Genomic DNA, 15831 nt, shown 5'->3' with positions numbered 1-15831 from the left:
ATCTAAATGAATTACTTCAAACTACACTAAAAGAAATTAGGATGAGCAAAAGTAGATCTACAAACAAAGTAGAAGAAAGTAATAACAACAATGGAAGAATTATAAATGTAATAACAAGGAATTAAGAAGAAGGAGTAGAAGAAAACATGAATTAAAGCCTAGATCTAAGAACTAAACCTAATCCTAATCCTAATTCTAGAGAGAAGTGAGAGCTTCTCTCTCTAGAAAACTAAACTAAAGCATAATGAAACTAGACTATGACTAAGTGTGTTGACTCTCCTTCAATCCTTGGCTTGAATAGCATCAGAAATGAGTTGGGTTGGGCCCAAAGTGCTTCAGAAATCGCTGGGGGCGATTTCATCTTTAGTGGGTCGAGCAGCATCGGCGCGCGCGCGCCCCTATACCCAAAGCAACATATAGCAAATTTTATATCATTTTGAAGCCACGGATGTTAGCTTTCCAACGCAACTGAAACCGCCTCATTTGGACCTCTGTAGCTCATGTTATGGTCGATTGAGTGCGAAGAGGTCGGACTTGACAGCTTTACGATTCCTTCATTTCTTCATGAGTTCTCCCACTTTGCATGCTTTTTTCCTCATTTCTTCCATCCGATACTTGCCTTATGAACCTGAAATTACTCAACAAACATATCAAGGCATCGAATGGGATTAAAGTGAATTAAAATCACCAATTTTAGGGCCTAAAAAGCATGTTTTCACATTTAAGCACAATTTAAGGGAGAATTACAAAACCATGCTATTTCATTGAATAAATGTGAGAAAAGTTGATAAAATCCCCCAAAATAAGCACAAGATAAACCACAAAATCGGGGTTTATCAGAAGGACAGTCAGTTTTCAAGGTTCTTGGGGATCTTTAAGAGGCTTCAAATCAACATCCCTTTTGCTGAAGCCTTAGAGCAAATGCCACTCTATGCCAAGTTCCTAAAGAGCTCATGACTAAGAAAAGAAACTAGGGAGAAAAGGAAATTATGGTGCTCATAGAGGAATGTAATGCCATCATACAAAAGAAGCTTCCCCAAAAGATGAAAGATACTAGGAGCTTTCAAATTCCCTGCATCATAGGGGATATTAGCATTGAAAAAGCATTATGTGATCTGGGAGCTAGCATCAACCTTGTGTCCTTAGTGACGATGAAGAGAATGAGAATTGCAGAAGCCAAACCAACAAGAATGGCACCTCAACTAGCTGATAGGACATTCAAGTTTCCCCATGGAGTGGTAGAAGACTTGTTGGTTAAAGTGGGAGAGTTCATCTTCCTAGCTGATTTTATTGTGCTTGACATGGAGGAAGAGTCTAATACATCAATCATCCTAGGAAGACCATTTCTGGCAATAGCTAGGGCTACAATTGATGTGCAAAAGGGAGAATTGGTCCTAAGACTGCATGAATAAAAGATGGTGTTCAATGTTTTCACTGCCATGAGTTACCCAAAGGAATCCATTGGAGAGTGCACGATGGTAGACACAATAGAGAAGCTGGTTCAAGGAGTCCTAGAAGAAGATCAATGTGAAGAAGCAATGGAGCAAGATCAAATAAACACCATGTGGTGAATTAACAAAAGAAATCATAGACGACTCAATCATGCTAGACAAGGCAAACAAAGAGAAAGTGGAAGCACCAAAGTTGGAGTTGAAAACCCTGCACCCAAGCTTGAAGTATGCTCACTTGGGGAGCAATGACACATATCCAGTAATCATCAACTCAAGCTTGAGTGAAGAACAAAAAGAGAAGCTCATCAATGTGTTGAGGCAACACAAGGATGCCATAGGGTGGACACTTTCAGATTTAAAGGGTATTTGCCCTTCAATGTGCATGGATAAAATCCTTCTTGAGGAGGATGCCAAGCCCTCAATACAGCCACAACAAAGATTAAATCTAACAATGAAGGAAGTGGTGCAAAAAGAAGTGCTGAAGTTATGGCAAGCAAGGGTGATTTACCCCATCTTAGACAACCCCTGGGTGAGCCCGGTTCAAGTAGTTCCCAAGAAGGGGGGAATCACAGTTGTGCCCAATGAAATAAATGAGCTGATACCAACAAGAACAGTGACTGGATGGCACATGTGTATAGACTACAGAAAGCTCAATAAAGCCACAAGGAACGACCATTTCCCTCTACCATTCATGGAATAAATGTTGGAGAGGCTTACTGGACATGAGTACTATTGTTTCTTGGATGGATACTCAGGATACAACGAGATTGTAGTGGATCCTAAAGACCAAGAGAAGACTTCTTTCACTTGCCCTTATGGTGTTTTTTCATATAGACGCATGCCCTTTGGTTTATGCAATGCACCTGCCACATTCCAAAGGTGCATGCTATCCATTTTTTTTGATATGATTGAGAGATTTATTGAGGTTTTCATGGATGATTTTTTAGTGTTTGATGACTCCTTTCCTAATTGCTTACACCATCTTGCCTTGGTGCTCAAGAGATGCTGATGAGCGGATAATTTATACCCTTTTTGGCATTGTTTTTAGGTAGTTTTTAATATGTTTTAGTTACTTTTTATTATATTTTTATTAGTTTTTATGCAAAAATCACATTTTTGGACTTTACTATGAGTTTGTGTAATTTTCTGTAATTTCAGGTATTTTCTGGCTGAAATTGAGGGACCTGAGCAAAAATCTGATTCAGAGGCTGAGAAAGGACTGTAGATGCTGTTGGATTTTGACCCTCCTGCACTCGAAATGATTTTCTAGAGCTACAGAAGCCCAATTGGGGCGCTCTCAATTGCGTTGGAAAGTAGACATCTTGGGCTTTCCAGAAATATATAATAGTTCATACTTTGCCCAAGATTTGATGGCCCAAACTGGCGTTAAACGCCAGCCAGAGACCCTTTTCTGGCGTAAAACGCCAGAACTGGCACACTTCTTGGCGTTAAACGCCCATTTTGGCACCCAGGGTGAAGTTTAACTCCAATTTGAGGCATATGCATGTAAAAGGTTCAATGCTCAGCCCAAACACACATCAAGTGGGCCCCAGAAGTGAATTTCTGCACTATCTGCACTTAGTTACTCATTTTCTGTAAACCTAAGTTACTGGTTTAGTATAAAGACTACTTTTAGAGATTCATTTTTGTAACTCATGATATTTTACATCTCATATTGTATTTTTTACGGCATGACTCTCTAAACCCCATAGGTGCAGGTGAGGAGCTCTGCTGTGTCTGAATGGATTAATGCAATTACTATTATTTTCTATTCAATCACGCTTGATTCTGTTCTAAGATACTCACTCGTACTTCAATACAGAGAATATGATGATCCGTGACACTCATCATCATTCTCAAACTTATGAATGCGTGCTTGACAACCACTCCCGTTCTACCTGAGCTCAACGTAGTCATTGGGCGACAGCTTGAGTGCGTATCTATTGGGTCTCTAATCCACGGACTGAGTCCTTGGGATTAGAACCTTCGTGGTAAAGGCTAGAACCAATTGGCAGCATTCTTGAAATCTGGAAAGTCTAAACCTTGTCTGTGGTATTTCGAGTAGGATTTGGAACGGGATGACTGTGACGAGCTTCAAACTCGCGAATGTTGGGCGCAGTGACAGTGTGCAAAAGGATGGAGAGATCCTATTCCGACACAAGTGAGAACTGACAGATGATTAGTCGTGCGGTAGCTGTACCTTGTATTTTTCATCCGAGACGAGAGATCCAACAGTTGGTTAGCCGTACAGAAACCGTGCCTGGTATTTTTCATCCGAGAGGACGGATGGTAGCCATTGACAACGGTGATCCATCAACATACAGCTTGCCATTGAAGGAAGCCATGCGTGTTTGGAGAAGAAGACATTCGGAAAGCAGAGATTCAGACGGCAGAGCATCTCTGGATTCTCAACCTGTTCCTCATTACTGAATCACAAGTACCGTTTATTTCATGTTATTTACTTTTCATAACAAAATCATTTTTATCATTAATCTCTTGACTAAGATTTACAAGATAACCATAGCTTGCTTCAAGCCGACAATCTCCGTGGGATCGACCTTTACTCACGTAAGGTATTACATGGACGACCCAGTGCACTTGCTGGTTAGTTATGCAGAGTTGTGAAAAGTGTAATCACAATTTCGTGCACCAAGTTTTTGGCGCCATTTCCGGGGATTGTTCGAGTTTGGACAACTGACGGTTCATCTTGTTACTTAGATTAGGAAAAATTTATCTTTTTGGTTTAGAGTCACTAAAATTGAGTTTTCTATTATTGTTTTTTTGTTAAAATTTTAAAATTCTTGTTTTCTTTTTTCTAGATTTTTTTCGAAAATTTTTAATATATAGATAAAAACCAATAAACTAATAATTGAGTCTTCTATTTGAGTTTAGTTTCATATTTTAAGTTTGGTGTCAATTGCATGTTTTTATTTTTCTTCAATTTTTCGAATTGCATGTTTTTATTTTTCTTCATATTTTTAATTACATGTTCTTAGTTCTTTCTTGATCTTTAAATTGTTCTTGATAACTTTCCTTATTTGATCTTTAAATTTTCTTGTTTGGTGTCTTTTGTTATTTATCTTATACATTTTCGAATTATTAGTGTCCAAGGTATAAAAATTTTTAAGTTTGGTGTTTTTTTGTGTCCTTATTTCCTTAAAAATTTTCAAAATTTGTTCTTGGTGTTCATCTTGATCTTCAAAGTGTTCTTGATGTTCATCTTGACATTCAAAGTTTTCTTGTTTGTTTTCTTTGTTTTGATCTAAAAATTCCAAGTTTGGTGTCATTTTATTGTTTTTCTCTTTCCTCATTAAATTCAAAAAAATATTTTTTCCTTTATTTACTCATCATTTTCGAATTCCTTAGGTTGACTTAGTAAAAATTTTTAAAATTTGGTAGTTTCTTGTTAGTCAAGTTAAAATTTCAATTTTAAAAATTTATCTTTTTAAATCTTTTTTCCAAGCAAATTCTTTTTCAATTTTCTTTTTATATTTTTCGAAAATCTTTTATAAAATTTTTCAAAATGTTTTTCTTTTTTTATATATATAATTTTTGAATTACTTGTCCCATTTTGTTATTTTGATTGAAAAATTTTAAGTTTGGTGTTTTCTTGTTAAGAAAGTTTCAACCCTTGAAATTTTAAAATCATATCTCTTTCAAATCTTTTCTTTTATTTATTTATTTTCTTACCAGTATCTTTAATTTTAAGACATATCTTTTTCAAAACTTCCTAACCAATTTCTCTCTATTCATTTTTCGAAAATCCTCACCCATAATTTTTCAAATCTTTTTAATTAATTAATTAATTTAGTTTTCTAATTTCTTTTATTTCTCTTCTTTCAATTTTTGAAACTTATAAATAAATTTTTTTATATTTTACAATCCACATCATCTCCCTTTCTCCATCATGGACCTAAGTGGAAATGAACAGTCCAAAAGGACTCTGGGGTCATATGCTAAACCTACTACTGCTTCATATGGGAGTAGTATCTGTATACCCCTCATCAGAGCCAGCAGTTTTGAGCTAAACCCTCAGCTCATTATCATGGTGCAGCAAAATTACCAGTATTCCAATCTTCCACAGGAAGAACCTACTGAGTTTCTGGCACAGTTCTTACAAATTGCTGACACAGTACGTGATAAGGAAGTAGATAAGGATGTTTATAGACTATTACTATTTCCATTTGCTGTAAAAGATCAAGCTAAGAGGTGGTTAAATAACCAACCCACAGCAAGCATAAGAACATGGAAACAATTATTAGACAAATTTCTAAATTAATATTTCCCTCCATAAAGGATGACACAGCTAAGGCTGGACATCAAAGGCTTTAAACAAGAGGATAATGAATCTCTTTATAATGCCTGGGAGAGGTACAGAGAGATGCTAAGGAAATGCCCCTCTGAAATGTTTTCAGAATGCTACAGTTAGACATCTTTTACTATGGGCTTACAGAAAAGGCCCAGATGTGTCTAGATCACTCAGCCGGTGGATCTATACATATGAGAAAGACAATTGAAGAGGCTCAAGAGCATATTGATACAGTTGCCAGAAATCAGCACTTGTACTCAAGTGGTGAGACCTCCATGAAAGAAGAGGCTGAGGCAGTATCCACTGAACTTAATCCTCCAAAACAAATTGCTGAACTCAATTAGCAACTATTCTCTATAACAAAACAGTTAGCAAAATTTAAAGAGATGCTACATGAAACTAAAGATGCTAACCAGAATATGGAAAAACACTTGAATCAAACAAGACAGCAATTATCTAAACAGATAATAGAAGAATGCCAAGCTGTTCATTTAAGAAGTGGAAAGACATTGAATGTCTCAACTCAAAGCAGTAGGAATCCAAAAAAGGAACATCTGACAGAAGATGACCAAACCACTGCCCAAAATCCCTCTGAGGACAGTAGTAGCCCAGAGAAAAATGATTCTGGCATTCAAACACCAGAAAAGAGTCAGAAATTGGCGTTAAACACCCAGTGGATGACTAATTCTGGCATTCAAACGCCAGAAAAGGATGGCAATCTGGCGTTAAACGCCCAAAAAACACCCAGTTCTGGCGTTCAAATGCCAATAAGGGATCAGACACCTGCAAGTGCTGATAACAACCCCCTTAAGCAGGCTTCTCCAACCACTTCTGTAGGAAATAAACCTGCAGCAACTAAGGTTGAAGAATATAAAGCCAAGATGCCTTATCCTCAGAAACTCCACCAAGCAGAACAGGATAAATAATTTTCTCGCTTTGCAGACTATCTTAGGACTCTTGAAATAAAGAATCCATTTGCAGAGGCACTTGAGCAAATACCCTCTTATGCTAAGTTCATGATAGAGATCTTAAGTCATAAGAAGGATTAGAGGGAGCCTGAAAAAGTTTTTCTCACTGAAGAATGCAGTGCAGTCATTTTAAAAGGCTTACCAGAGAAGCTTAAAGATCCCAGAAGCTTTATGATACCATGCACATTAGAGGGTGCTTGTACCAAGATAGCTTTATGTGATCTTGGGGTAAGTATCAACCTGATCCCTGCATCCACTATCAGAAAGCTTGGTTTGACTGAAGAAGTTAAACCAACCAGAATATGTCTCCATTAAAATTCCATCAGGCATAATTAAGGACATGATTGTCAAGGTTGGGCCATTTGCCTTTCCCACTGACTTTGTAGTGCTGGAACTAGAGGAGCACAAGAGTGCAATCCTCATTCTAGGAAGACCTTTCCTAGCAACTGGACGAACCCTCATTGACGTCCAAAAAGGGGAGATAACCCTGAGAGTCAATGAGGATGAGTTTAAGTTGAATGCTGTCAAAGCTATGCAGCATCCATACACATCAAAAGACTGTATGAGCGCCGATATTATTGACTCCCTGGTGCAAGAGGTCAATATGACTGAGAGTCTCGAATCAGAGCTAGAGGACATTTTTAAAGATGTTCAGCCTGATCTGGAAGAACCAAAGAAAACAAAAGAACCTCTGAAAACTCCTAAGGAAGAGGAGAAGCCTCCTAAACCCTAGCTCAAACCACTACCACACTCCCTAAAATATGCATTTCTAGGAGAAAAAGACACTTTTCCGGTAATCATAAGGTCTACTTTAGAACCAAAGGAAGAGAAGGCATTAATTCAGGTGCTAAGGACACACAAGATAGCTCTTGAGTGGTCTATAAGTGATCTTAAGGGCATTAGCCCAGCCAGATGCATGCACAAGATCCTATTGGAGGATGATGCTAAGCCAGTGGTTCAACCACAGAGGCGGCAGAATCCAGCCATGAAGGAGGTGGTACAAAAATAGGTCTGATGAGCGGATATTTTATACGCTTTTTGGAGATAATTTCATATAGTTTTGAGTATGTTTTAGTTAGTTTTTAGTCTATTTTCATTAGTTTTTAGGAAAAATTCATATTTCTGGACTTTACTATGAGTTGTGTATTTTTCTGTAATTTCAGGTATTTTTCTGGCTGAAATTGAAGGAGCTGAACAAAAATCTGATTTAGGCTGAAAAAGGACTGCTGATGCTGTTGGATTCTGACCTCCCTGCACTCAAAGTGGATTTTCTGGAGCTACAGAACTCGAAATGGCATGCTTCCAATTGCGTTGGAAAGTAGATATCCAGGGCTTTCCAGCAATATATAATAGTCCATACTCTACAGAAGGATAGATGACGTAAACTGGCGTTCAACGCCAGTTCTCTGCCCAATTCTGGCGTCCAGCGCCAGAAAAGGATCAAAAGCTGGAGTTGAACGCCCAAACTGGCATAAAAACTGGCGTTCAACTCCACAAATGGCCTCTGCACATGAATTGCTTAAGTCTCAGCCCAGCACACACCAAGTGGGCCCCAGAAGTGGATCTCTGCATCATCCATCATAGTTTACTCATATTTTGTAACCCTAGGCTACTAGTTTAGTATTTAAACATCTTTTAGAGACTTATTTTGTATCTCATGACATTTTAGATCAAACCCTTGTATTCTCTTATGGAATGAGTCTCTAAACCCCATTGTTTGGGTGAGGAGCTCTGCTGTGTCTCGAAGAATTAATGCAAGTAATTCTGTTTTCTATTCAAACACGCTTGTTCCTATCTAAGATGTTCATTCGCGCTTAACTGTGATGGAGGTGATGATATGTGACACTCATCACCTTCCTCAAATAATGAACGTGTGCCTGACAACCACCTCCGTTCTATATACGATTGAATGAGTGTCTCTTAGATTCCTTAATCAGAATCTCCGTGGTATAAGCTAGAATTGATGGCGGCATTCATGAGAATCCGGAAAGTCTAAACCTTGTCTGTGGTATTCCGAGTAGGATTCAAGGATTGAATGACTGTGACGAGCTTCAAACTCCTAAAGGCTGGGCGTTAGTGACAGATGCAAAAGGATAGTAAATCCTATTCCAACCGTATCGAGAACCAACCGGTGATTAGCCGTACTGTGACAGAGCGCGTGAGCGTAGTTTTCACTGGAAATATGGAAGGTAGCCATTGACAACGGTGATCCACCAACACACAGCTTGCCATAGGAGGACGTGCGTGCGTGAACAAGAAGACAGAGGAAAGCAGAGATTCAGAAGACAAAGCATCTCCAAAACTCCAACACATTCTCCATTACTGCATAACAAGTAACCTTTAATTTATGCTCTCTTGGTTATTCGAAATTCTACTGATAAACATAATTGACTTCCTGACTAAGATTTACAAGATAACCATAGATTGCTTCAAACCAACAATCTCCGTGGGATTCGACCCTTACTCACGTAAGGTATTACTTGGACGACCCAGTGCACTTGCTGGTTAGTGGTACGAGTTGTGAAAAGTGTGATTCATAATTCGTGCACCAAGTTTTTGGCGCCGTTGCCAGGGATTGTTCGTGTTTGAACAACTGACGGATTATTTTGTTGCTTAGATTAGGAAAAATTTCTTTTTTTGTTTAGAGTCTCTTATTATTGTCGTGTTAAAATTTTAGAATCCTTATTTTCTTTTTAAAAATAGTTTTCAAAAATAATTTCTCTATTAGATCCTGTGCCAAACTTTAAGTTTGGTGTTTTCTTGTTGATTTTCCTTAAAATCTTTGAAAATTTTGGTTTGGTTATCTTAAAATTTTTAAGTTTGGTGTTCCTTAGTGTTTTTCCCTTAAAAATTTTCGAAAACAAGGAGCATCAGATCTAAAAATTTTAAATCTTGTGCTATCTTATTGTTTTTCTCTCTCCTCTTTAAATTCAAAAATATTTTTTCTCTCCAATTTTAAGCAATTTTTCGAAAATTTCCTTTAAAATTCAGATTTTTTTTTAAATTTTAAAACCTTTTTCAAAAATCATCATATCCTTTTCAAAATTCCCTAACCAATTTCTCTCTCCTCATTTTTTTCGAAAATCTTCACCCATTTTTATTTATTTTATTTTAATTTATTTTGTTTTCGAAATAAATAAATAAATTAAATAAATAAAAATATTTTCTCTATTTTACATCATCTCCCTTTCTCCATCATGGATCTAAGCGAAAATGAACAGTCCAGGAGTACTCTGGGGTCATATTCTAACCCCTCTACTACTTCATATGGGAGTAGCATCTGCATACCCTCCATTGGAGTCAGTAGCTTTGAGTTGAATCCTCAGCTCATTATCATGGTGCAGCAAAGTTGCAAGTATTCCGGTCTTCCACAGGAAGAACCTACAGAGTTTCTGGCACAGTTTCTACAGATTGCTGACACAGTACATGATAAAGAAATAGATCAGGATGTCTACAGACTATTACTGTTTCCATTTGCTGTAAAAGATCAAGCTAAGAGGTGGTTGAATAACCAACCTAAGGCCAGCATAAAGACATGGAAATAGCTGACAGAAAAATTCCTGAATCAGTACTTTCCCCCAAAACGGATGACACAGCTAAGGCTAGACATCCAAGGCTTTAAACAAGGAGATAATGAATCTCTTTATGATGCCTGGGAAAGATACAGAGAGATGCTGCGAAAATGCCCCTCTGAAATGTTTTCAGAGTGGGTTCAGTTAGACATCTTCTATTATGGGCTTGCAGAAGGAGCTCAGATGTCTCTTGATTACTCAGCTGGTGGATCTATCCACATGAGAAAGACAATTGAAGAGGCTCAAGAGCTCATTGATACAGTTGCCAAGAATCAGCATCTGTACCTAAGCAGTGACCCTTCCATGAAAGAAGAGGTTAAGACAGCAACTGCTGAACTCAGTCCTGTAAAACAAGCTGCTGAATTCAATCAGCAATTGGACTTTCTAACAAAGCAGTTAGCCGAATTCAAAGAAAGGTTACAAGAGACAAGGATGGCTAACATACATATGGAAGAACAGTTTAAGCAAACAAAGCAGCAGCTGTCAAGGCAAATAACAGAAGAATGCCAAGCAGTTCAATTAAGAAGTGGGAAGACATTAAATACCCCACCTCAAGGCATCAAAAAGCCAAGAAATGAGAAACCCACCAAAGATTCACCTGAGGACAGTAAGAGCCCAGGGAAAAATGATTCTGGCGCTAAAACACCAGAAAATTGGTGGAAGGCTGGCGCTGAACGCCCAGACCATGCCCAAAACTGGCGTTTAACGCCAGAAACAAGGCAGGATTGGCGTTCAACGCCAGAAATGGGCAAGAATCTGGCGTTGAATGCCCAAATAGGGCAAGATCTGGTGCTGAACGCCCAGAAAGAGCAAAGATCTGGCGTTCAGACGCCAGGAGCAGACAAGGAGCTGGCGTCCAGTTTCACTCCAGCTTCTAACTCTGGCACTCAAGTGCCAGGGAGGGATCAGACACACACAAATGCTGATAACAACCCCTCTAAAAAGGCTTCTTCAACCACATCTGTAAGCAATAAACCTGCAGCAACTAAGGTTGAAGAATATAAAGCCAAGATACCTTGTCCTCAAAAACTCCGGAAAGAGGAGCAGGACAAGTAATTTGCTCGCTTTGCAGATTACCTCAGGACTCTTGAAATAAAGATTCCATTTGCAGAAGCACTCGAGCAAATACCTTCTTATGCCAAGTTCATGAAAGAGATCTTGAGTCATAAGAAGGATTGGAGAGAAACAGAAAGAGTTCTCCTCACTGAAGAATGCAATGCAGTCATTCTGAAGAGCTTTCCTGAAAAGCTTAAAGACCCTGGGAGCTTTCTGATACCATGCATATTAGAAGATAATTGCACCAAGACAGCTTTATGAGATCTTGGGGCAAGCATCAACCTAATACCTGCATCCACTATCAGGAAGCTTGGCTTAACTGAAGAAGTTAAACCAACCCGGATATGTCTCCAACTTGCTGATGGTTCCACTAAATACCCATCAGGCGTGATTGAGGACATGATTGTCAGAGTTGGGCCATTCGCCTTTCCCACTGACTTTGTTGTGCTGGAAATGGAGGAGCACAAGAGTGCTACTCTCATTCTAGGAAGACCCTTCCTAGCAACTGGACGATCCCTCATTGACGTCCAACAGGGGGAAATAACCCTGAGAGTTCAACGATGATGAGTTCAAGTTGAACGCTGTCAAAGCCATGCAGCATCCAGACACATCAACAGACTGCATAAAAGTTGATCTTATTGACTCCTTGGTAGAAGAGATCAACATGGCTGAGTGTCTCGAATCAGAGTTGGAAGACATCTTTAAAGATGTTCAGCCTGATTTGGAGGATTCAGAGGACATGAAAGAGCCTCTGAAATTTCTTCTGAAAGAGGAAAAACCTCCTAAACCCGAGCTCAAGCCATTACTACCATCCTTGAAATATGCATTTCTGGGAGAAGGTGATACTTTTCCAGTGATCATAAGCTCTGCTTTAAATTCACAGGAGGAGGAAGCATTTATTCAAGTGCTAAGGACACACAAGACAGCTCTTGGGTGGTCCATAGGTGACCTTAAGGGCATAAGCCCAGCTAGATACATGCACAAAATCCTATTGGAGGATAATGCCAAACCAGTGGTTCAACCACAGAGGCGGCTAAATCCAGCCATGAAGGAAGTGGTGCAGAAAAAGGTCACCAAACTACTAGAGGCTGGGATTATTTATCCTATTTCTGATAGCCCCTGGGTGAGCCCTGTCCAAGTCGTCCCAAAAAAGGGAGGCATGACAGTGATTCATAATGAAAAAAATGAACTGGTTCCTACAAGAACAGTTACAGGGTGGCGCATGTGTATTGACTATAGAAGGCTCAATACAGCCACCAGAAAGGATCATTTTCCTTTACCATTCATAGACCAGATGATAGAAAGACTAGCAGGTCATGATTATTACTGCTTTTTGGATGGCTACTCAGGCTATAACCAGATTGCAGTAGATCCCCAGGATCAAGAGAAAACAGCATTCACATGTCCATCTGGAGTGTTTGCTTATAGAATGATGCCATTTGGGCTATGTAATGCGCCTGCAACCTTCCAGAGATGCATGCTCTCTATTTTCTCTGATATGGTGGAAAAATTTCTGGAAGTCTTCATGGATGACTTCTCAGTATATGGAGACTCATTCAGCTCCTATCTTGATCACCTAAAACTTGTTCTGAAAAGATGCCAAGAGACCAACCTAGTTTTAAACTGGGAAAAGTGTCACTTCATGGTGACTGAAGGAATTGTTCTTGGGCATAAAATCTCAAACAAGGGAATTGAGGTGGATTAAGAAAAAATAGAGGTAATTGAAAAATTACCACCACCTGCCAATATTAAGGCAATCAGAAGCTTTCTGGGGCATGCAGGATTCTATAAGAGGTTTATAAAGGATTTTTCAAAAATCGCAAAACCTCTAAGCAATCTGCTAGCTGCTGACACGCCATTTGTGTTTGACACAGAGTGCCTGCAGGCGTTTGAAATGCTGAAAGCTAAGCTGGTCACAGCACCAGTCATTTCTGCACCAGACTGGACATTACCATTTGAGCTAATGTGTGATGCCAGTGATCATGCCATTGGCGCAGTATTGGGACAGAGGCATGACAAGCTTCTGCATGTCATTTATTATGCCAGTTGCGTTCTAAATGATGCCCAGAAAAATTACACAACCACAGAAAAAGAACTACTTGCAGTGGTTTACGCCATTGACAAGTTCAGATCATACTTAGTAGGATCAAAAGTGATTGTGTATACTGACCATGCTGCTCTTAAATATCTACTCACAAAGCAGGATTCAAAACCCAGGCTCATCAGGTGGGTATTGCTTCTGCAAGAGTTTGATATAGAAATAAGAGACAGAAAAGGGACAGAGAACCAAGTGGCTGATCATCTGTCCCGGATAGAGCCAGTGGAAGGGACGTCCCTCCCTTCTCTTGAGATCTCTGAGACGTTTTCTGATGAGCATTTATTTGCCATTCAGGAAGCACCATGGTTTGCCGATATTGCAAACTATAAAGCTGCAAGGTTCATACCCAAGGAGTACAACAGGATACAAAAGAAGAAATTAATTACTGATGCAAAGTACTACTTGTGGGATGAACCTTATCTCTTTAAGAGATGTGCAGACGGAATTATCCGTAGGTGTGTGCCTAGAGAAGAATCACAGAGGATCCTGTGGCATTGCCACGGATCTCAATATGGAGGCCATTTCGGAGGTGAGCGAACAGCCTCCAAGGTCCTCCAATGTGGCTTCTATTGGCCCACACTCTATAAAGATTCCCGAGAGTTTGTACGTAATTGTGACAGTTGCCAAAGAGCTGGTAACCTGCTTCATGGTTACGCCATGCCTCAACAAGGAATCTTAGAAATTGAGTTGTTTGACGTATGGGGAATTGACTTCATGGGACCTTTCCCACCATCATACTCAAACACTTATATTCTGGTGGCAGTTGACTATGTATCAAAATGGGTTGAGGCTATTGCCACACCCACCAATGATACTAAAACAGTGCTGAAGTTCCTCCAGAAATATATCTTTAGCAGGTTTGGTGTCCCTAGAGTGCTAATCAGTGATGGGGGCACTCACTTCTGCAATAAACAGCTTTACTCTGCCATTGTTCGATATGGAATTCGCCACAAAGTGGCCACTCCATATCATCCACAAACCAATGGGCAAGCTGAAGTCTCTAACAGAGAATTAAAGAGAATCCTGGAACGGACAGTAAATACCCGTAGAAAGGATTGGGCACGGAGCCTGGATGATGCTCTGTGGGCTTACAGGACAGCATTCAAGACCCCCATAGGGACATCTCCATACCAACTCGTGTATGGTAAGGCATGTCACCTGCCCGTGGAACTGGAACATAAGGCCTACTGGGCAACCAGGTTCCTAAACTTTGATGCCAAATTAGCAGGAGAAAAACGATTGCTCCAGCTAAATGAGCTAGAGGAATTCAGATTCACAGCTTTCGAAAATGCCAAGCTTTATAAAGAAAAATAAAAAAAATGGCATGACAGAAAGCTGTCATCTAGAATCTTTGAACGAGGACAGAAGGTCCTGTTGTTTAACTCTAGACTCAGGCTATTCCCCGGGAAACTGAAATCCCGGTGGAGGGGACCATACGTGATTACAAGTGTGTCACCATATGGTTATGTGGAGCTTCAAGATATTGATTCTGATAAGAAGTTCATTGTCAATGGACAGAGAATCAAGCATTATCTTGAAGGCAACATTGAGCAAGAATGCTCAAGGCTGAAGCTAGATTAAAAGCTCAGCAAGGTCCAACTAAAGACAATAAAGAAGCGCTTGCTGGGAGGCAACCCAGCCATGGGGCAACAATCCTCTAAGCATTTTGCCCTATTTCTATTTTTATTTTTATTTGTTTCTATAGAGTTCATTGATAACAAGGTAAATAATCGTTTACAAAAGACCTCGGCACACAAAACAGAGAAAAAGATCTCACTGGCAAGAAAACGCCAGTAAAAGTGCATTTTGGGCGTTCAATGCCCAAAATGGGCATCCACTAGGCGCTGAACGCCAGTGATGGTAGTAGCTGGGTGTTCAACGCCAGAAAGGGGCACCCACTGGGCGTTGAACGCCAGTAATGGCAACAGATGGGCGTTGAACGCCTAGGAGAGTAGCAGTTGGGCGCTGAACGCCCAAAACAGGCAGTGTTTGGGCGTTCAAATGCCAGGACAGCAGGGAGGAGCCAAATTCATTTTTCCACACGTATTTCCATTTTAATTTCAAATTTTATGTCTCAATGCATGATTTTTACATGAAAATATTAAGAACCCTGATTTCTAAAATCCTTAATTTCTAAAAATCCCTCTTTCCAAATTCAATCCAAACTCTTTTGAAAACTTTTCTGAAAACAAATCTATCTTTTTCACTCAAAAATCTTTTCAAACTAATCCATATCTTTTTTAAATCTCCATATTATCTTTTTCAAAATTCAGATTTATCTTTTTCAAAAATCTACCATATCTTTTCAAAATTAAACTATATCTTCTATCTTATCTTTTTCAACTCAATCCTTTTATCTTATCTTTTCCAATTTTTT

At 39.3% G+C, this 15831-nt stretch overlaps 1 protein-coding gene across 1 annotated transcript; it reads left to right on the top strand.

Annotated features, from left to right (window-relative positions):
• The first annotated feature begins 989 nt into the window (after positions 1-989).
• On the top strand, positions 990-1412 carry LOC148577578 (uncharacterized). The gene has a single exon (XM_088502897.1). It carries the CDS (start codon positions 990-992, stop codon positions 1410-1412), a length of 423 nt encoding a protein of 140 aa, XP_088359023.1.
• The last annotated feature ends 14419 nt before the right edge of the window (positions 1413-15831 follow it).

The sequence above is a fragment of the Arachis ipaensis genome, chromosome B1, assembly GCF_059453495.1.
Source record: "Arachis ipaensis isolate K30076 ecotype BB chromosome B1, ASM5945349v1, whole genome shotgun sequence".
Taxonomy (NCBI): Eukaryota; Viridiplantae; Streptophyta; class Magnoliopsida; order Fabales; family Fabaceae; genus Arachis; species Arachis ipaensis.
The sequence above is the reverse complement of the archived record's forward strand: the minus strand, read 5'-3'. Positions and strand labels throughout refer to the sequence as shown.

Coding starts and splice junctions, on each gene's coding strand:
- LOC148577578 (XM_088502897.1), top strand. CDS start 990: ATGGTGCTCATAGAGGAATGTAATGCCATCATACAAAAGAAGCTTCCC.